General features: G+C 40.8%; 1 protein-coding gene across 2 annotated transcripts in view; it reads right to left on the bottom strand.

Moving 5' to 3' along the window:
• dok2 (docking protein 2) overlaps positions 1 to 23,297 on the bottom strand; it is a 30,212-nt gene extending 6,915 nt beyond the window's left edge. The window contains exons 1-4 of one of the 2 annotated variants that reach the window (XM_011479594.4): positions 22,933 to 23,297; positions 20,179 to 20,316; positions 19,940 to 20,107; positions 6,263 to 6,371 (exon numbers count right to left, since the gene is read on the bottom strand). In XM_011479594.4, coding sequence (XP_011477896.1) covers positions 6,263 to 6,371; positions 19,940 to 20,107; positions 20,179 to 20,316; positions 22,933 to 22,992 — 475 coding nt within the window. In that variant the 5' untranslated portion in view covers positions 22,993 to 23,297. The remainder of the gene's footprint in view (positions 1 to 6,262; positions 6,372 to 19,939; positions 20,108 to 20,178; positions 20,317 to 22,932) is intronic. The other variant, XM_004072900.5, reaches the window with a different exon arrangement.
• Between the last annotated feature and the right edge of the window lie 208 nt (positions 23,298 to 23,505).

Here is a 23,505-nt window from a genome sequence, read left to right as displayed (position 1 = left end):
ACGTTCTCACCTGAGTTAACAAGACGATGACTGAAATGATCTCAGCAGGTCCTTTAATGACAGCAATAAAATGCAGTGGAAAGTTTTTTCTTGGATTAAGTCAATTTTCATGGCAAAGAAGGACTGTGCAATTCTTCCGAGAATGTTTTTGATTTATGGTGAGAATAACTCATCTTTTGTTTTTGTCTTTTTGTTGTTTTTTAAATGACCACTTGCAGTATTGAAATATTGTGAAATCTGTTGATAATAAATTCATTATTATCCAGTTAGACCATGTTAAAATGTGTGGATCAAGTTTGAGACAGAGGGTAAATAAGGTGATTTCTTTCCTGAATAATCATGTCAACTTTCTTCTATCTTAAACTAACAAAGCGGCTGGGTAGCTCGGTTGGTAAGGTGGGAAGCTACCATGCAGGAAACCAGAGTTCGATTCCCAGAGGGGAATGAGCAATGGTACTGGGGGCAATTACCATATCAATGGCGAGCAGTTAACATCACCCAGTGAGGGTCCTTAGGCAAGACCCTTAACGCTACTGTCTCCCGAGTGCAGTTTCGGCTGCAGCTCACCGCTCCCCCAGGGGATGGGTCAAATGCGGAGAAAGAATTTCCCTTCGTGGGATAAAATACAGTGTATAAAAAAAAATAAAAATAAAAAAATAACACTGATCTGAGCAAAAAATTAACAAGTTACACAATATTATATTATTATTATCATAAATAATACTATCTATATCATGTGACACACGTTCAAGAAGACACTAAACAGTTTAGCCCATGGTGTTCTGACTGGATGAGCAGGTAGAGGCTGATTCTTCTTTTTCTGCTGTTTACTAGAGCATGTCCGCCAGCTGTAAGAGGCTTGATGTGAAATGTCAAAGTGCTACAAATCTTGTGAATCTTGCTTTAGGCTTTTTCTTTTACAGCTCTATTCCAATATATGAAAGACTTTGTGTCCCTTAATTCCAGCTGGGCCCCAAAGCGTATTAACAATTACTCCCTCATGATCTATTTTCAAACAGAATTAAAATCACTACCAAATCAGAGTCCCTGATTTGTCAACGTTCGACCAGTTTCACTTTAAAAGCGCATTTTTGTATATAGAGCCTGAAAACAGTTGTAGAAACAGGTGAACGCAAGAGTTTCATACGTGGAAGTCCAAAAAATGTGTTTATATGCTATAAAGCACATGTGTCAAACTCAAGCCCCTGGGGCCAAAAGTGGCCCGCCATGTCATTTTATGTGGCCCCCAAGGACATAAAAGTTTTTAATTTCTTAAAATAAATTTGTTTTTTGTTTATTACATATTATTTATGTGTAGTTGCTGTAATTATTCAGTGTTTGCAGGTCTTATGTGTGGATGCAGACAAATTGTTGTCATCAAACCAATCAAACCATCAAGGCTGTGTGCAGCATTTATTTGTAAAATGTAACACGTGTAACACATGTTCTTTCTAGCTCAGTTTTATGTTATTTTTCTTTATTCACTTGGACAGTTTGATTTTTCATTAATGTAAACATCTGTTTTCTGTGCAACTGTAATTGTCACTTTAAAATGTTATAGTAAATAAATAATGAGTTATTTAACATTAAGGAGTAGTTACATTTATTTTTCATTACATTTAGTTACATGTATTAGTTATATCGGGCCCTTTGAGGACAGCTACTATGCTGATGTGGCCCTCAGTGAAAATGAGTTTGACACCCCTGCTATAAAGGCTTAATCAGTTTCTTAGAATTCGTGTTTTGTGGTCCTTAAGGATACAGAACATGATGTTCTGTCACATCTCAAAACACAATACCATCCTCAGGTCCAGGGGTACGTGTTCCTGTCAGTCACTCCTGGGTCAGTTCACTAACTACCCTCAGCTGCCATCAGTTCAGTTGTAGTGACTCTCCAGTCCAGATTTTACTCAACCTTCTGGTGCAAGTCGAGGCAACAAAACCCCTCAAGAACATCGTTCAAGAATATTGATATCTTTCAAGATATAAAACATTACATTTAAAAAAAAAAGAACAATGTGGAGAAAGCAAAAGTTCATTCATTCATCTTCTTCCGTTTATTCCCTTTCGGGGTCATGGGGCTGCTGGAGCCTATCCCAGCCACTTGTGGGCGGGAAGTGCAAATCACAGCAAGAAATGACCCTGGACAGATTGCCAGTCTGTCGCAGGGTAGAGTGTCCACAATCACACACCCACGTACTCTCACCTAGAAACAATTTATATTAACCAATTAACCTATGAAGCATGTTTTTGGTTGGTTGGAGGAAGCTGGAGTCCCAGGAGAAAACCCACACATGCACGGGGAGAACATGCAAACTCCAAACAGAAAGGTCCCCCATTGATGTTCTGGTTCAGGTCCCCCAGCTGGGACTTGAACCAGAGGCCTTATTGCTGTGAGGCAAGAGCGCTAACCACTGCAACGCCATACAGCCAAAGCAAAAGTCCTTTCCAGAAATCAAATTAAAATGTTAAAAATTGAGACAAAAGAAGAAACTGTATAGGTCCAGTATTCTTGGGACATCACAGATTGACAGAGTTTTTAAAAGAAATGCATCTTCAATTTCCTCATATAAAAGTGTGATGATTAGTGTGGCACATATCCTGTATTGCTTGATGCTAAATAACCTTCAGTTGAAATGATAGACAAACGTCAACATCCAATCAGCGATCACCCATCGATCGTCTTCTGGTTTTCGTAAAAAAAAAAAAAAAACATGTTGAAGACAAAATTAATTTCCTCAAAATGAAATGTGGTTGAATGATGACGTTTGTCCATCATTTAAACTGAGAGACGTTCAGGATTACGCAGTACTGGATTTCATCATCCTGTGAGCCACAAGCCCCCGGCCTGGCTCTAGACTGGGACGCCAGTGACGTCAATCATGGTGTCAACATCAAATCTTACAGTGGCTGACTCACAAGGAGGTTCTGAAGTGTTCTTTGACACATTAACAAGGAGCTTCCGGTGATTAGAGACCCTGACACCATCACACAGCTTAGCTCCTGTGATCCATGGGCCTTTCAAACCCCTTCACCGCCTTATCAAAGACACAAACCTCTGCTACAGTCTAAATTACAGAAATTCTTCTTCTCTGGCTCTGGTTGGTCTATGCTGACATGGATATATTTGGACCTTTGGGCTTGCCATGAATCAGAATATGTTTAGAATAACAGTACATCATTTGTTAGAAATGTTTTTTTATCACAGCTGCTGCATGAAAATTAGAGTTCACAAAACATTTTAAATAAAGTTACATTTTAGAGAGAAATATGAATTACGGTATTTTAAAAAACCAAAACAATTCACAAATGTGGCCCGCAGAACATAAAAGTTTTTAATTTCTTAAAATATAAATAGGTGTATGTATTCATATCTAGGGGGAATTAGACTTGAAATATCGGATTGGGCAACTATACATTAGGACTTAAACACTGTCAATAGAACCTAACCTGACAGAATCAAATTTAAAAGGATTATTGCTAGAGTCACAATAAAACATACGTTTTCTCTGCAAATGTAATTGTCACTTTGAAAAGTTATAATACATAAATAATAATGTGTTATTTAACATTAAGGAGTAGTTATGTTTATTTCTCATTACATTTAGTTACATGTATTTGTTATATTTGGCCCATTGAGGACAACCACTATGCTGATGTGGCCCTCGGTGAAAATGAGTTTGACACCTCTGCTTTAGGGTCCACATTAACCACACCAGAAACCAAACAATAGTGTTGCATAAACCTTGATGAAATCTATATATTTAGACCCTGTCCACCTCAAAAATCTAAATCGGAAAATTATTACGCTCCACTTTAGGACAAACTCAGAAGCGGGGAACTTACAGGCAAGTTTTTTAGCCTAAAATGTTCTCAGCACGGCACTTCCTGTTAAGAAACAGGAAACTTGTCCCATCAAGATAAAAGTTGAAGATGTACTGCTTTTGGTTGGACACTGCAGAACTGCAACACCCTGCGGTGGCCTGAGATCAACACAAGTACCCAGCACAAAGTTTCCACTAGGCAGCCAAACAGAGAGTGTGACTACAAACCAGCAGAACCACAGTGGAAACTTTTTTAGGGGGAGTTTATTGCATAAGACGCTGCAGTGATGAAAATGCAGCCCTTCAATGCAGAAAAAAACAAACAAAAAGGACTTGATTCAAAGAGCTGCTTATGTTCCCACGAAATTCAGCTCTCGTACCAGAAGCAGATCCAAAAGTTTGTTTGTGTGTCGGATCATAAATGGCTACGCAAATGCTTCACAGAGAGGTTTGAAAGCTAAAAATTAAGATTTTAGCTAGATATTTTCAAGCATCAGGACCCATCACGATAAATCTACATTTTCTAAGGCAGAGGACCTTTCCAAATCCAAACCCTAGAGACCCACACCAATGAGAATGGTGTTTTTTCATTTTTCTGATTATAGAGGATATGTATAAAGAAAATTCAGCTAAAGACTACATTTCTGAGTATTTCTTTATTCAAATTGGTGTAAATCAGGAGCAGATGAGAAAAAGAGCATATTTGTGACATAGACAATACGTTGGACAGGTCACAAGCTCCCTGCTCCATTCTGATTCATCTACTTGTAGGCAACTAGGTCTTCGTTTTCTTCGTCTAAATTGGCATCTGACTCAGAATTGTACGGCTGAATAGTTCCAATATTGCTCGCCATTTTTCTTGCAGTGGAAATGTTAGGTTGGGGTGTGGGGAGCTGTAAGCTAGCGGGCGGTGGGTAAACGAAGAGCTCTCAGTTATGGGTGATGGGAAGGGGGCGTGCTTGCTCTGTGCCAACAGGCCTGTCCACAACTCAGAGATTAATTTAAAATAGACCAAGAGATGATAAGACTGGGTCTTTATGCATTTCTTTAAAGCTACGTTCACACCGACCTCAGCAACTTGCAATCAGGCGGCCAATTCCAAGGAAAATTGGAATTGGTGTTTTTGGCTTCCGCATTCAAAACTTTCCCATTCATACTGTTATGCACATTTTAAAGACAGCTTTTGGGCTCTACATACAAAACATGCGGCCAGTGAAAACACATTAAATGTTAAACCTGGTTTAACTTTGACCAATCATGCAATTGGATTTGGTAGTGGCATATGGATGATGTCCCTTTAATTCACAGAAGTGCCAAACAATTGAAAATTGATTATGGAGGAGAAATTATTAATTGCGGTTATTGCCCGGCCTCAAAAATTCTATGACACCAAGTCTTTTATATATCAGAATAGAGAAAGAAAGAAAAAAACTGGCGCAAGATTCACCAGGTTTGCTTTCAAGTTTCACACTAAGCCTCTTTTAACTGTAGGTGATGGACATCTGCTATAAAAAAAAGAAAAAAGATGAAGAAGCCCCTCTCTGCAGGACCAGTGTGAACACAAATGCTAAATGGACGTTCAAGAAAATGCTTTTAGTGCATTCTTGGACATGTGTCACATGCCCCGCATAAACATAGCTTTACAGACTAATGTCTTTCTCACATCAATAAACAAATTCTCATTAAACACCATCAAATGATGCTAAAGACTATCTTTGAGAAATGCTTTTTTTTCATGAAGCTATCATAACAAATCGTTTAATGTCTTTGATTTAATTAAATTGAAATGTTTACATGCAACTACTTTGCAACTATTGCAAATATTTACGGTTGGAAAAACTTAAATAATAAAATGTGCTAAAATAAAATGTTTCTGAAAATCTGCTTTGTGCGTTTTTTGTGTTCTTTTTGATTAGCATAGTCAGTAAAATCATGCATTTGTTCTTCTTTGTGCCCCTTCATCTTTCTCTGAACACGTTTTTACCTGAAGAAAGGTGAGAAAAAATGTGTCTTTCTTCAGCAGTCTTGGTTGGTGGTTCTTCTACAGGCTTGTTGTGTATGCCCCTGTTTCTATTTTTGAACCCATCACATGCCTGTTTGGTAACATGCACTGCGACGCATAAATTTGACCTCCTTCTGAGCTCGTTTCAGGCTACAGGAATTGCTTTTCAAACGTCTTGTTTTGTGCATCCGCTGAGCTTAGGTTACTAAACCTTAGGTTACTAAATTTAGCTGTGATAGGAAGGACGAGAGGAGGAAGTGAGATTTGGTTGAAGGTGCGACAGAGGAAGTCATGACGGCTAAAGTGAACACTGGTAAAAAAGTTAATGCAGCAAAAAGAAGCCTCAAGCTCCTTTAAACTTAGATTAATCTGTCAAGTAGGCAGGACTGACCCTCAGCTGAAATCAGAGGATTGATCACATCAAAAACTGGAGTACCTGTCTCTCTGCCGCTGTACAGGGAGTTATCCTCCATCCCTGCGCTCCTCTCCAGCTGATTTCCTCTCTGGAGGTTGCTGGACTTTGATCCTTGGTCCAGCCAGTTCATCTGCACACAAACAAACAAACAAACAAACGAAAATGATTCTATTTGTTTTCAATTATTTGCCAATAAGTGACCACAAGCATCAATTCTGACTCATTAAGCTCATTTTTCACAATCCAGCAGGTTCCTGCTGTGCTGTGAACATCAGAGCTGACTCAGCCTGATTTGTTTTGGTATTTCAACATCATAGGCATTGTATGTGAGGACGGCTGGGTTTGATAGAGGTGAAGCCTGAACAGAACCTCTACATCACGCTCTAGAGCAAACAAAGACAACAATCCCTTCCTTCCATTGCTGTCTTTGAGAACTGGACTGAGTGAGTGTGACGTCACCAATAGAAAATGGCTAACTTCTGACTCCAACCAAATTATGTCAATTCAGGCAACATTTTGGTTCAAAATCTGTCAACCAAATGTTTCAAACGTTGGACACGTGGACCGGCAGACACCACATACTGTTATTGAGGCGTCTGGTGGGTTTGTTTGTAACTTGAATAACATACATAAAAAGTATGAAAAAAGAGGATTATCAAGAATATGTTAAAAAAAAGGTATCAGACCAAGAATGGTTGTTCTGACCAATCGAATGACAACTGTTCTCTCTTCTCTATAGAACTCCATGGGAGTTTGGCTATTTGTAGCCAGTGGGTACTTCCTGTTTGGAACGCCATGGGGGGAGGGGTCAATCAGTCCGGTTCTCACATACAGTTCCTCCCCATCATGTCTACAGATTCAACCATCTTAGTATTTGTAATTATATAAAAGTAAAGATTTCATGACCCTGTTGTTGAGTAGACTCACTAACACGTCAGCTAATGTTTTACTTTTTAACCATTTACATCATCAAAGTTGTTGACATTGACGAACGAAGACTGTGTGACCTGCTGTTACCAGTCCCACTCGGACATTCACACACACTTGCCACACCAGGCAATGTAGGACTCAGTGTCTTGCCCAAGGACATGTGGGCAGGCAGGATAGGAGTTTAGAGACTTGAGAGACTTGAGATCTTGTTGTCGGTTGTGTTCAAGGGGCTGCAACCTTCAACACTTGAACACTTGACTCACAGGAGCCAATCAGATTGATTTATCACTGACCACAACCTCAAAGAAGCACCAAGTCTTTTATATGAGGCCAGAACAGTCTCATAATTCATACTTTTACAACATTGCTTTGAATTTAAGTGATTGTTGTTAATATGATAAATGTAAACGAACTATTGTTTCTTTGGCGATATTAAAACAAAGGAAACGGCATTTGTTATTTTAAATATGAAATAGTTTATACACAGTTTCCAATGACTTCCTTTTCAAAATAAAGGACACTGTGCCAAATAGCATCATTTCAATGCAGTAAATGAAGTAGGAAGTGTAATGTCAGTAGTTACATAAAAAAACAACTTTACACAGTTAATTTTGGTGTGTTACGTTTGTGAACATAATTAAGGAAAATTAAACTAGAGCTAATTAAGTGAACTTACCCCTATTATTTAACTATAAGGCGCGGTTAAAACTCTTGAATTTTTCTAAAATATCACCAGTGAGCCTTGGAACAGATTTTCTGTGGTAGAAAAATCTCTCAGTGTTTTAGCAAAACTTTTTTAGTAAAAAAGTCTTTATTTTACGAGAGAAAAGCCTAACCCTAACCCTTTAAAAAAAATAAAGTAAGTGTAAGCCTCCATCCACATTACCTGTCGACTGAATCAATCAATGCAGCTATTTATGGTGATGACATAAGACTTTAGTTTATCAAAGGAATCCGTGTGCCATGATCTATTTGGACAACTACTTAAATGCCGTGCACACCAGAAATCCACTCCAGGTGCGCAAGAATCTTCTTCTGAAGGGCCCAGTTTCCTGCAAATTCTTTTCAGTGTCAATGTCTCGTAAGTTCTCAACTTAGAATTTATGAAATTACTTTATTCTTGGAAAATATGGAAATTTTTTCTAATAATTCTACCAGTTTATTGTTGTCAATTTTTGATTTTTCTTTATCATAACGTTAACCCTTTGTTCTCGCAAAAAAAATTTCTGGTAATTTTACGACTTTGTTTTTCGAAAAAATTACGATTTTTCTCATAATTTACGTGTTTTTCTCGCAAAATGAAGTTTTTCTCAATTTTAGCACTTTGCTCCCTCAAAATTATTTTATTTTCATAATTGTATCACTTTATTCTTGCAAAATTACGAGTTTTCTTTCTCAGAATCTTTCTAATTTTTCTCATAAAATTACAACTTTTTCTTATAATATAATGACTTTGTTCTCAAAAAGTTACTAATTTTTCACTCATAATTTTGCAACCTTATCCTTATAAAAGGACAACTTTTTTTCCTAATTTTATAACTTTTTTCTCACAAAATTATGACTGGAAGAATGGAAGAACAAAGAAAGTTTTAACATTTCAACAGGAGCATTGTGGGATGTTATTCTGACTCTAAAATATAATCTAATTGGTTACATCTGAAAAAAAATTAGCAACATCAGATTAATACTTTAAATGAATATATTTGTTTTTAAACAGAAACACTATATGCATATATATGTGTATATAAAAAAACAAAAACAAAAAAAAACGCCCCTCTCACCCTCCGCGGGTGGTTGCGGAGATCAAACAAATTACACAATGTCTGGGCATTATTATGATTCATGTAATGTAAAGATTTGTAAGTAAGAATTTACAAGTATGAATAAAATGCTTTGAAATTACAATCAGTGCATTAATCAGAAAGTCCAGCTTTTTGTGAATTAATTGTAATCAAATTTTAATTGTATTCCAATTTAAAGGGTTAATTATGATATCTTTGGATTTGAGCCAATTATGAAAAGAAGACCAAAACTCTTTTACATGAAAACATTCAAAGAAAAGATGTTCCACAGTTTCTACATCATTTTCACAAAAGACACAAAGATCACTATCCCAGTTAAAGCGAGAATGTAAAAAATGATTGGAAGGGTAAATATTATTTAACGGGAATGCTCCAAAAATAGCACTGCTCATATAGCAAATCATATTGTGGCAATCTGGGGGTTAGCCCCGCCTTCAGCTTTTAAGACTCATGGGAAGTGGGGAATCTTGGTGTGTTAAATCGCTCACCATAAGTGAGGGAGCTGTGAGCAGAAGTGAGGTTAATGCTGTTTGGCTGCTGGTGGGTGTGTTCAAAGTAAACAGACAGATATGATTGTCCGCTAACTTATGTAAGTGTCGTTCTCGACAAACCGGGGTTGTGCTTTGCATGGGGCATGGGTGATAGATTCGGACATGTCCAATGGGGCCGCTACTAAGTAAGAGGATAGTGAATTAAGGCTCGGGCGCAACAGTTCTTGTCTGGATAGGGGGTGGTGATTCAGTGCTTGCCAATAGTAATTGATGCACTTTAGTTCTCCTATAGTGAAATATATGGCAGAGTATGGAACGGCCTGTAACTTGCGAATCGGAGCTCCCGCCTTTGAGAAAGAGGCACGTGTGTGTGTGTGTGTTTATGAGGAGGAGAAGGGGAGGGGTGGTGGGTGCAGGTTGCGTGGTAAAACGGCGCACGGAGACCATTGCGCAACTCCTGGATCATCAGGGGGGCTTAAATTACTCAGCTCATTTTAATAATGTCATTCTTCTCTAACTATTGCGTATATTTTTAATACTTGTCTGTATTTTCCATATACCTTTATTTTTACGGTTGTTTAGTTGATTATAGTAACGTCTAAATAAAGGCAGTAAGTAATGAAGGCTGGAAAACAGCTGCACTTTTTCAGACCATAAATAAACAATCGATCATTTGTTCATGAAAGTATTGATGATTTTGGAGGATTTTTACTGTTGGTGTTGCACAAAATGAGGAGAATGCCAAATATTTTTGGAGTAATCCCAGTGATGAGTTCTGTAATTTAGTTTTTGATGTTTTATGAGACCTAAACATGATTTTCACAATAACAGGTTTTTAAATAATCAAATCCCTCTAATACGTTTCACAAAGACACACACACACACACAGGACCAAAGACACACACACACACACAGGACCAAAGACACACACAGAACATCACACACCTAGCAGAAATGAACTTATTGCTAAAAATGATGTCAGTGTCACGGCAAGGGGTGGCTAGAGAGCCGGTAGGACCCAGATGCAGAGACTGGAGGCCAACGGGTTCTCTAGCCACCCCACGCCGTGACAGAATGGACCAGCAATTTTTTCTGGACCCAGCGGAGCGGGACATGCGGCTGCTAGAGGCTTACTGCCGGGAAGCCGAGCGTACAAGGTCTTATTGGGTCTTCGACCAGGCCCAGTTCTCCTCGTATGCCTGGAGTGGGAGCCCCCTGGACTTTACTGGGAGCCGTCTTGCCCTGAGGGGGGGTCGTCGTCGTCGTCGCCGCCACCGTCCTCGTCCAGTGGTGGTCCCGGACGCTCCACAACCACGTCCAGTGGTGGTCCCGGACGCACCGCAGCCACGTCCAGTGGTGGTCCCGGACGCACTGCAGCCACGTCCAGTGGTGGTCCCGGACGCACCACAGCCACGTCCAGTGGTGGTCCCGGATGCACCGCAGCCACGTCCAGTGGTGGTCCTGGACGCACCCCGACCCGTCCCGGCTCCCAGGAGGGTGCAGCCTGCGCCCCGACCAGTCCCGGCTCCCAGGGGGGTGCCGCCTGCGCCCCGACCCGTTCCGGCTCCCAGGGGGGTGCCGCCTGTACTCCGACAGGTCCCCGTTTCCATCGGCTCCACGCCTGACCCGCCAGAGCTCGGCTCCACGCCTGGCCCGCCAGAGCTCGGCTCCACGCCTGGCCCGCCAGAGCTCGGCTCCACGCCTGACCCGCCAGAGCTCGGCTCCACGCCTGACCCGCCAGAGCTCGGCTCCACGCCCGACCCGCCGGCCGACTGCTGGCCCGACCCGCCGGCCGACTGCTGGCCCGACCCGCCGGCCGACTGCTGGTCCGACCCGCCGGCCGACTGCTGGTCCGACCCGCCGGCCGACTGCTGGCCCGACCCGCCGGCCGACTGCTGGTCCGACTCCTCCAAGCCTGACTCCATGCCTGAGTCCATGCCTGACTCCATGCCTGACTCCATGCCTGACTCCCCCACGCCTGACTCCCCCACTCCTGACTCCCCCACGCCTGACGACCCCACGCCTGACGACCCCACGCCTGACGCCCCCACGCCTGATCTGCCTCGCCGGACGGCACGGAACCCTGGCCGTCCTCCGGACCTGCCTCGCCGGACGGCACGGAACCCCGGCCGTCTTCCGGACCTGCCTCGCCGGACCGCTCGGCCCCCCGGCCGTCCTCCGGACCTGCCTCGCCGGACCGCTCGGCCCCCCGGCCGTCCTCCGGACTCTTTGGTCAATTATGCCCGTCGAGGTTTGTCCTCCGGGGCCCCCCCCTCAGTTGACGAGACAAAGGCTAATGTGCTGGTCCATTAGCCTTTGTCTCGGTGTCCACGTCTTCATGCCATGTTCATTGTTTCATGCCACGCCACAGTGAGTTTTTGCTTTTGGTTTTGTCATCCTGCTCTGCAGCGCCTTCTGTTTTGTATTAAACCCTCTAGTCCCTGAACCGTGTGCCTCCGCCTCTGCGTCTGGGTCCTACCGGCTCTTGAGCCTCCCCCCTCACCCCGTGACAGAATGGACCAGCCAGGAGGAAGGCAGAGACAAGACTTATATACAGACAGGGCAGACAAGACACAGGTGAACACGATCAGGGCAGATGGGGACCAAAGGAAGTAAAACTCAAGAAACATGACAAGACAGGAAACCTTTCAAAATAAAACAGGAAACAGAACTTAACAAGACAAAACAAGAACTAAAACGAAAAACAAGACACAACAAACTCAAACCATGACAATCAGGAGTTGAGCTCTAAGAAAATGACAAAGGAGAAAAAAAAAACGAATAATTTGATTTATTATTTCTAATTATTAATATTTCCTGGCTTTGTTTGTTAAAATTTGCATAATTTGACAGAATATATTCATTATTCTGGATTAATATTCCTGCCTGTTTTTATTCACATTTATGTTTAAAAAGTTAAGTTAAAGTTTTAAAGGTTTAAAATATTAGCTTTAAGGCCCGTACACACCGGGACGAATATTTGCCAGGCGTTATTCGCCAGCGTTTTTCGCCACGTTTTTTGTGTTCACACCCAGGCGATTTTCGCTGACGATGAGCCAAGCGAACATGCAATTTCCTTCCCTGACATTAGATGGCGCTTAATGTAAACAGAAATACTCCTGTACACAAGGTGGCGCTGCGCAACTTTACGCTTCTTAAAGTCGCTTTTCACTCAGAAGAAGAGAGCAAGTATTTACGCGCTTGTCAGAATAATACAAAGAAAACATGAATATTTCAAGCATCAGTAGCTCCAACTGGTGCTTGGTTCGGGGATATTTTAGAATGTCCGTCATTATTTCTTTGAGGCAGTGTAGACGCTACTTGGCGTCTATCTTCTTCGCTGGTATGTGTGCTCAGCAAGGCAGTTTTGTGTTTGAGCGCCCCCAAGTTGTGTTTTACTGTAACTTCAGAAGCTCCAGACACGTGTGCAAAAGCGCCATTCTCATTGGTCGAATAGATTTCGACGCGACGCGTCGGAAAAAAAAAACGAACCCGAGGCGTTTTTTTTTTGACGCTTTGACGCGTGGCGTTTTTTCGCGTCGGTGTGCACACTCTCATTGGTGCCCTTTGTTTAGTCACGAGGCGTTAAACGTCGGCGAAAATCGCCGGCGAAATTCGTCCCGGTGTGAACGGGCCTTTAGTGTGTTCAATAAATATTTATCTTGTTCCGCCCGCAACCTAAAGTGTGTATTGGATTTAGGCCCCCTCTGCAACTGAGTTTGACCCCCCTGTAGTACGAGTCCAGAAAATTCATGCATGTTTTTGTGTGTAAAAGTGTGTAAAAAGAGCAAATAAATATAGGGCACACAAAAGGACGTCCTCAAATTGTGTTTGTGTGTGTGTATGTGTGTGGGGGGGCTAGGAGGTTTTTAGTGGCGCCCTTCATACCACTTAGTGCCCATGAAATAGCCCTCAGTCTCGAAAAGGTTGGTGACCCCTGGTCTATAGTATACTTGCTATACTTACACTCAAGTATGGTAAATGACATAAACTCCAGGTGGACTATTTTCTGTTTAGGGGTTGCACTACAGTTCAATTTGAAGATGAAGCCTTAAAAATTAAATGACTAAAAATAAATAAAATCTTATTTTAATATATTTTAAAATTTTACAATGTACAATGAGTATCTCATAAAGAAACTAAACCTAGTTCATTGTATTTTCTAAACAGTAAAATAGTTTTCAAAAGGACCATTTGTTGCTTTTTTAAGTCCTTTCACCCACTTTTAAGGTACACAGTAAAAATGAAGCTTTGATGCAACACTTAAAGAGTTGATTCTGACTCCGAGCCAGATAACGTATGGTCCTTCACTACACAGGGTTAATGTGAATTTTGACAGTTAACATAACTTTTGGGTGTCAATAATTGACACTATCTGCACAACTTTAACACTAGAACCCCTGCAGTCTTTTTTACTCTGCACATTTTAACTCCGAGCATTAACACCAACACTTAGAAAATGGGGGTGGGGTCTTACACTTGCTGTTTGACTACGAAGATTTGACACTGGGGAATTTGCTATGTACTTTTACATTTAGCTGAGTATTTTTTTTTAAACTTAAAAGTACTTTTAAGTCTCCAGAACCCGGGGTCGTGCAGGTCGGATAGCAGCCGACCCTTCTCACCCTGGACATGGATTACTTGAACTACTCCCCTTGGGCAGGATGCTAAGGTCCATCAGGACCAGAACCTCACGACACAAGAACAGTTTCTTTCCCTCTGCAGTCCGACTCATGAACATCTTTTAACTCCTCCCCCCTTAAACATTTTCACCTATATGTCCAGTTACCAGTCCACTACCTGCACCTTGATTTTCCTCTGTTTGCACAATGTATTTCTATTTATTGTTCTGACCATTGTCATTTTTTATTTTTTTAAATTTTGCTTACTGTTGTTCATTTTTTCTATTTTTACGTGTTTTATGTCGCACATTAGCACCGCAGCAAATTCCTATTCTGTGAAACTGCTCTGTTCACTGGAAATGGCAACAAATACTCCCTGAACCCTTGAATGATTTTATTTCAGTAGAAACTCTTCGTACTTTTTCTACCTCTGTATTTTTTAAAGGAAACCCCAGGATAGAGCATGATAGAGAAAAATGGAGGTGATGCATGGATCAGCATGTCAAGGCTCTTCCTGAAACCACACACTGTAGCGCTCCTCTATCTGCACGTGTCTTTTATTCAAAGTTTTCCTGATAAGAATTCATTTGTTTTGCTGCTGTACACATGCACACAACCAGCTGATTTAATGTACAAGCCCATCAGCTTCATAGAGAACACAGAGCAGCATAAACTTCACTCTGAGTCAAATGAGTCAAAATTTGTCCTAAAGTGCTGCACTTTATTCTTTTGTGCCCCAGAATCTAGATTATCCAGCTTTATATATTCAGTAGTCTGAAATGTCAGTGAGCACTACGCAGTATTTATACCCCTCTTAATGTTTTGTTTTCTTAAATTCAGTTCTATGGTCTGTTTGTTGCTTCCCCCCTCACTGTCACATCACTGTGAGTTGCTCAAAACCCACAGATGTCTTTAAATTTGAGAATTTCTGCAACTTCAGAACTCCAATAAACCCCAATGTAATCCAATACAGACACGGAGAAAACACGGAGGACTGATGAACCATTCCAGAATGGACCAGAGTGACAACACGAAAACAAGGACTCATCTAAGAGGTCATAAAAGAAGCAGAACAAAAGAAGAACTAAAGTTCTCACTTGACTAAGCTGAGGTCAGAGGTCATGATTCAGCAGTTAGAGATGGACTGAACAAAAACTGATCTATGAAGAAATCCAGGGAAAAAAAAGAGACATCAAACCTGATTCTACTTTTGAAACAAACATCTGAAATTTCCCCCAAATGTTTAACAAATATTCTGATGAAGCAAAAGAGGAACTTTCTAAACCTCATGTTGCATCTAGAGTCAAACTAACTGCGATTCACATTGAGCAACAGTCAAACACGGCGGTGGTAGGGTGATGGTGTGGTGCTGTGTTGAAGCTTCATTGATAGAAACGTGATTCTACCAGATAAGTATGAATAGGAAAAATCTTCCATGAGTTCAGAGAACTCATAGATTCTCCAGCAGAACACTGGCATCATTGTTGACAGCAGCAAATCCACGAATGGAACCGAGCGAAGGTGTTGGAGACTGGAGAGAGAAGACCCACTCCCATCATCTTTTGATAAATAAAAAAAATCTGTCATTTTCTAGGCGTGGAGTAAGCCATCCATCTGGTCAGCCGCTGGCTTACAGTCCCTCACACCCCCACCCTAACATTAGCAGTAAAATGAAAATAGCGAGCAATATCAGAGCTATCCAGCTGTAGAGTTTGGATCCAGCTTCCAGCTCAAAGACGTACATGGACCCATTTGTCTGCAAGTGGATGCATCAAATTGGAGTGGAGGAGGGAGCTTGTGACCCACCCAGCATATTTTCTATGTCCCAATCCTTTTTAAACTGTCCTCCATCATGAGAGTAAATTGCCAGAGAATGGTAAAACAAGCACAATTTTCATTGGAGTGGGTCTTTAATAAGTCAGATACTGCAAAACCCTTATTCTACTGATCATCTATCCCTGCTTTGTCTTGATCAGCATCACACAGGTTGCTGCTTCCTCTCCCAGCTGCCCCTCTATTCGTCCAAACGTTGCACTGACTCACTAGCAGGAGAGAGACCAAATTGAAATCTCCATCAAACCATCTTTCTAGTCTAGACAGAATCTGCTGAAAGTTCATGCTGGAGATATGTGTCTGTGTGGAATTTGAATCAGGAACTTGTCTGTGTACGTTAAAAAGGTTCTGCATTCGAATTCAGTTAAAAGTTTGTCTTCCTTGGATGAGAAATCTCTTTTATTTTTGCTGTATCATCATTTGTTTTCTGTTGGCAATGGACAGATCCTCATCTCACCTCATCATCCTTTTCTAGTTTCTCAAAGTTATTTAGAGTTCTTCCTCATTGTTTATTTTTGTTCATGTTTCATTTATTTCCTGTTCTGTTTGGGTATAGAATATAGGTTTTTCTTGCTGCAGTTTTGTAAAAACATTTTGTTACTTCTTAGTTTATATACTGTAATAGAAAAATCCAAGAAAGATCCATTTCCTTTACACCAAACTTCTACGTTTGTATTGTAACCAACAACACGTCTGTGTTTTGTTTGTTTCTGCTTCTGTCATGACTGTCATGTAGATCTGGTCAGATCTGCTTCTTGTGCAGGTTTCATAATGTTAAGTTCTGCACAACCAGGACGGCACTATTTTAGGTTTGGTTCCCAAATCAAAGTAAATCAGTTCTTCTGAATAATTTCGACTTGATGATTAGAAATTGTGTTTTTACTCATATATCTCTGTTTTACCTTGATGAAAGTGCTTTACACTCAGTTACATATTACACACTACCAGAACAGGAAGAGCAGTGATGGGTTCACTGTCTTGCTCAAGGACAGTTCAACACAAGGGCAAGCAAGGCGGGAATTGAACCTTCCAATCAGAGATCGTCCGCCACTACTCTGAGCCACATCCATTCTGCTGTTTATGAATAAAATAAATTAACTTTAACTCCAATGGAAATTGTGTTTTTGGTGTTTTCTAACATCTTCGTGTAGCATTTTTTAGATGATGGAGGACATTTAAGCTTAAAATTACATTTTTAGTATTTCTTTTTTCAAATCGTTGTGGATCAGGAGCAGATAAAATAAAGAGATCGTATTTGTGTCTTAGAAAATACGCCGGTCGCAGGCTCCCTGCTCTGCTCCATTCTGATGGATCCACTTGCAGGCAAATAGATCAATGAAGGTCTTTGTTTTCCTCTTCTGAGCGGGAATCTGGATCTAAACTGTATGACTCTAATATTGTTCGCCCTTTTTGTTGCACCGTTAAAGTTAGCCTGGGGTTGTGAGGGGCTTTAAGCTGTCAGGAGAGCATATAAACAGATGGGTGATGGGAAGTGAGGGCAGGCTTGCTCTGATCTAACAGTCCCACCCGCAACTCAGAGGGAAATTTCTGCTGCTCTGCAGAAAATTTCTCCTAGAAAACGATAGTTTTTTTAAACTTTAGCCTAAAAACAGAACAATCATAATCAAAAGACCACTGGGAACACTTTGAAAATAGATCAAAAGTTGATCGGAGTGGGACTAATTGTGCTTAGAGTCTTAAATTGGAAGTTTCTAGCATGCCCTTGACATCTGCTGGCACTCTTTGATGTTAGTCCTCACTTGAAGTAGCAGTGAAGGAACATTTGTCTGTTTTTGTCTTTTGTGGAAGTTGCAGCATGATTAGCTGTTGCTGTGGGTTTCCTGTCACACACACACTCACTGCAGAAGGAAGTGGAGTTGTGACTCAGGACTGTCAGCTGTATGTCAGCAACTTGCTATTTATAACAACAAACCCCCCAAAATGGATGGAGCAGCCTTTCAGCCGTTTTCATGTGAAACCCGTCTCCTGCTGCCGTGTGTCTGAAGCTGCTGGATGGAACTGGTTCGTGACCTTCATCCCGGACGAACATCGGACCCTCTCAGCCAAAGAGGAACACGAAGTGACGGTTAAAAGAGCAGCCGCAGATGTCCACACCTTCTCAGTGAAGCTGCAAGGCCGCTTCAGCATTTTTGAATGCCACATCTGCTTTTAGTGCAGTTCTGCATTATGGAGGGGGAGGTGGGGGGAGGTGGCAGTTTTTTCTTGTTTTTTTTTTTTTGTTTCAGTGGATTTAAATAACAGTAGCAGATCATTGAACCACTGCAAAAAAAAAGACTGAAAACCAAGCTTCTAGTCTCCATGTTTGCATGTTCCTCTTTGCATGAATCAGAAAATATAACGTAAAGAGTTTAAAAAAAAGCCTAATGTTTTTATTGCAGGTGGAGTAAACATAACTTTGCTTAAGAGCTGTCAATCCATGAGGCTCCACTTTTTTTCCACTGTTTTCTGTTTTTGACTGCTTTTATTGTGAAGATACTTTACATTTAACAACAATTTGACTATAAACAACTTGTTCACGACTTTTCATCCCAGAAATTGGAAATGATTTAGGCAATGATATCAGACTAATGCATGAAGTCGTTGGTTCTTATTTTTGCAACAAAGTCCTAAAACTTCCCTTTTCTGCAGACAAGTGTGAAAAACTCACTCCGAATGAGCTGTTCAGAGTTTTAAATTTCTTTTCGAAAGACCTGAGCATTAAAGAGACAGATGCTACTGTGTCTCGATGACTGCTCACAACTAGATTCTAAGAGCACGGATATTCAATGGTTCCTCAACGAGATGACCCAGAATCAAATATCAGACTGAGGAACAGTGCATAAAAAAAAAGTCAGACTAGCGCAATTCCAAAATCCTCTTTAAAAACCACTGACTCTCTGTACTTCAGCCAAAGAAGAGAGGAAGCATGAAGGAGAAGCATTTGTATTTTTCAGGAGGAAGAAAGAAAGCATTTTCTGAGCTGCTGAAATCATTTGTGTGCTATCCATGCAGAGCTGAAAACAAAGCAAAAAAATAAACTGCTCAACCCCGTATCATCAATTGTTTCTGCACATGTCTGTGACTTCTGCATTACAACAGGGTGACTTAAAAAGGTCAGTCTGAAGGTGCCTACACAGCGGCCGCATCAACTCACGTTCAACCGTCCACCTCCAATAGAGACAATGTAAACACACGTCAACCTGTATTTTAGGATCTCTCGCGTTCACGCATCGCTATGCAGGTTTTTAGGTCCGGTCATAGCCTCTTCATACAAATCAGGTTGTCACTGATCCCCGCAGACGTGGTAGTGGATTTGGTAGTGAGGAGCGTCCTTTTCAAACACGGAAGTGCAAACTGTTCTAAACATGATCATGAAGGAGACATTAAAATAATAATATGACACCAAGACTTTGGTATAGCGGAAAAAAGCTGTGAAAAAAAAAAGCCAGGAGCAAGACTTGCAAGATCTGCACCGCTTCAACGTCTCGTACCATGCCTCTTTCAAGTACATGCACTGGTATCGGGTAGCGAGAGTCCAGTGTGAACACCATATGCTAAACGTTCAGTGCATTTTAGAACACGCCACATATGCCCGGTGTGTACGTAGCTTTACAGCTCCTGAAGGAAATCTCCAAAACGTCATCATCTGTACCTCACATGGTCGCAGTCTGTTGCTGCCTGAAGACTTTTCAGGATCTTTTCATTTTCTTGTTGCTTTAATGCTAGTGTTTGGAAAGCTTGATGCAACTATTGGAGATGCTGGGCAGCTACAACAGCTTTTGATGGCCACCGCACATGCTCACACTCACATCTCAGGCAAGGACCTACACAGAGTGGAGTGCTGCTGTGGCAAACACCACAACACATCCACAAAGAGTTGAAGCTTTCAACCAGCACAGTGCCAAGTCCTCTGAACTGGTCTGTAACATGATCAACAGGACGATTCATGTTTTACTTTTCTGTGAGGAAAGACTCAGAGAAATTGTGCGATTGTGTGTGTGTGTGTGTGTGTGTACCCACAGGGAAGGCAGTCTCACACAATTTGTGAGTCCAGTCATCCACCTGGCTTCTGTCAGCAGCAAACACAAATATTTTTTCTGTGGTCTCTATCAGGAAGGACCTGGTGTCTTTGGGACATCCCTCCATCTCCACCTCAGTGACCCGGATGCAGTCCGCCAGACGGATGACCTGGGAATCGTGCCACAGCTTCTGTGAAAGCTCCAACCCCTCGAATGCTGCAGAGTCACACTGGGGTTTACCTTCTTGTGGTCCAGCTGCTTGCGCAGGTTTTTATCGTTCTTTTCCATATTTCCACCGTCTTTGCACTCGTAGAACTCCAGTCTGGAGATGGAACAGGAGCTTTCTCTGTAGAGGACGCACCACACCTTCCTCCACTTCTACACCCAAAAACAGAAACACGCAGCTCAGAGAACAAACCAGTGGGCCTGATACTAAAATGTCTGTGACAATCTCAACCTCTATTAAGCCATTTTTTACCTTTATTTAGTTTACTTCAGTTTTAACACTTTCTTTCAAAAAGTTTGTTGTCATGATTTACCATCTAAGTACAATGATCAACATTTTTCAGTAATAGTAAATACTGCCTGTCCTACAAAAATGTAGTATTTTATAAACAATTTTAATATCTTTTAAGATGTGTTACATATTACCTGCCATTATTTAACAGTATTCATCTTCATAACCACTTTTTGCTACCAATTTTGTTTACATTAATCAGCTCTTATTCACTTTTGGTACACTTTCCACATGGTTTTTCCATGTTTATTTTATTCACCTGTCCTAATTTTCTTTAGCTTGATTTGGCTGTTAAGTATAAAAGCGTACTGCATTCAATAAAAAGAAAAAAAAACTGATCTTCATTCTAACTTTTTTCCGAACAATTTCACTCTAATCTTTTTAAGAACTACAAAAGCAAAGAACTACAAACTAACCTTATCTGATTTGCCCTAAAAAATAATAATAGCAGATTAAAAAAAGTTATAGAGAAAATCCGAAAAACCAAAGCAAAAATCGGTAACAATTGTAATGAAAATTGGACAAAATTGTAGCAAAAATTACAAACATAGAAAGAAAGAATTCTAGTAAAAATCAGAAAAATTATATATATACATACTGGTATATGTCTTTGGGATTGCCTCCCAAACAATATAAATCAATAAACAGTGCAAACGAGTTAATGCTTGATACTTCACAATCATTTTTCTCTGTAATGTTAGTGGATAAAGTCAGTAGAAAGAACAGACTGGAGATATCGTGATGAGCACATAAACAGAATGGATCTTGTCTATGACACGGACACTTTGCAGCTTTTCTACTGTAGTTGCAGCTCATCTAATAGTTTTCATCAGCAGTTAGGTTCTAGTTCTTTGCTTTTGTAGTTCGAAAATTACGCAAAGGATTTAAACAGTTCACCATGTTTTCTTTGTTTGTTTCTTAATTCATGAAAAAATTAGAATGGAGATCACCCTTTTTTTTATGCAATATACTTCCATAGTTACGATATATTTTCTGCATTTATTTTTAAATCTCTTTTAATCTAGCTTTTACATTCTTGGCATGGTGTTAAGAATGGGGCTCCATCTTTAATGTTTCTTATTTTTAAACTATTATAATGTAGTCTGGCTTTTTTATAGCATTGTTCTGCTTTTTTCTTAACAGTTTTAGACTTCCTCTTTGATTTAGCTAGTTTTTTAAAAGAAGCATTTAGTTGAGTTATTTTAACCTTAGGCCAGTTGAGCTAAATACTGCTTTGTTTGGCAAATCTTTGGCAATGTTTTTACTTATCACTACTTTTTTTGCATTTTTTTATTTTTATTCTTCTGTATTTTTTAGGGGACACTATTCCACAGAGACAGAACTAATGATCTCTGCAGGTTTGGCTCCTTGGGTAAAACCCTAAACACCACGATGCCTGGTTGGCACCTGCATGGCTGCTCTTCCGCTATCAGTGTATGAACATTGTTAGTTTTTAAAGTGTGGTTTTTAAAGCACTTTGGACCTTTTAGGACAATGAAAGGCTAAATTTCTCACCATTTATCATTTTTTCATCAGACTATTTGAAACATACTTTTTTAAGCTAATTTTCCACATTTATAGGCACATTCATACCAAATATTTCTAGCATTGCATTTTGTCCACATGGGCTGAATAGTGGTGTAGTCACCTCACGGCGAGAAGTCCCTGGTTCACATCCCGTCTGGGTTCTTTCTGTGTAATGTTTGCATGTTGTCCCTGTGGGTTTTCTACGGGAACTCCAGCTTCCTCCTCTTAATTGTCCCTAGGTGTGCGTGTGTGGCCTTCTAACAGACTGATGACTTGTTCAAGGTTTACCCTACCCTCTCCCAACAGTAGCTGGGATAGGCTCCAGCAACCCTGTGACCCCAAAAGGGATTCAGTGGGTTCTGAAGACGGAGGACAGTTTGTCCTGCAGAGTTAGGCTAGTTGTAAGCTGTCTGTTTGCTGAAGTGTAAGATTTTAGCATCAGTAAACTATTTTCTTCTGTTTTAGCGAACCACCTTCTAACTTACGCCATACATTTAAGGCACTTTTTCGGCCCTTAACAGTTCCAGTCCACCTGTGGCGTAAACCTAATAGGACTTTTCCTGCTTCTTTTAGGCCCAAAATGCTTTACACTCACACATTTCACTGATGGTAGTGGCAGGGCTGCAGTGCAGGTTGGGCAGGCAAGGCAGGAACCAAACCTGCAACCTTCACATCTGAAGTTGCGTGCATCAGCGCCATAGCCACTCTGATATGTAGCAGCTATGCAATCGTTTTTCATTTTCTGGCTTCAGTTTAGATTATTATGGCACTTTTGAGCTGCAATACACTATTAATGACAAAACATTCACTTAGGTATAGATTATGTAATATTTGTGCATTTTCTGCACATAAAACTACATTACTACCATATTATTTATTGCATAGTCTATAACTAATTTAACATCACATTCCACTTAAGTTTGTGTTCTGGTTTCATTGCAGTTTTGTACCTTTCCAAAGCGCTGCTGCTGGAGGAAGAGCATTCCCTGCTTTCTGATGTCCTCCTCCATGATGGCACCACCGCAGGTGCTGCTCTACTTACTTCACCCGTCTCTACTTGAACTGCTGCTCCACCTTTTACCACGCTTGTTAATATAGTTCCTCCTCTCCTCCTTTTTTATTCTTTTTTTTTTTTTTTTGCTGAAAGCACTCTTGCCACGTCTTCCTTTTTCTGTCCCTCTCCACTTTGCAGTTGTACTCCTTTGCTCTTCACATTTCCTTTAGTCTTGCCTCTAGCGACAGTTAACCTTCTCGATCCAGCTCTGCTTCTCCACTGCTGCTGTGGTGCACCTCTTCTTGTCTCTCCTTCTTCTGTGGCGTCAGCGTGGTGCAGAGGCGTTGACTGACATCAGTGTTTCCTGCCCTCACCCTCTATTGCAATTTGTAATGCAGAACTTCAACTGGTTATAAGAGTCTCCTCCTTTCTCTACCATTTGTTTCCCCTTCCTGTGACTCCTTTTAGTTTTCTTAAACCCTTTGGTATGATCTTTAAGCAGCAGGTTTGATTTCTCCTTTCATTTTAA

The sequence above is a fragment of the Oryzias latipes genome, chromosome 9 (assembly GCF_053564925.1).
Source record: "Oryzias latipes strain Hd-rR chromosome 9, Olatipes_Hd-rR_3.1".
Taxonomy (NCBI): domain Eukaryota; kingdom Metazoa; phylum Chordata; class Actinopteri; order Beloniformes; family Adrianichthyidae; genus Oryzias; species Oryzias latipes.
Note: the sequence above shows the minus strand (reverse complement) of the source record. Positions and strands in the feature narration are given on the sequence as shown.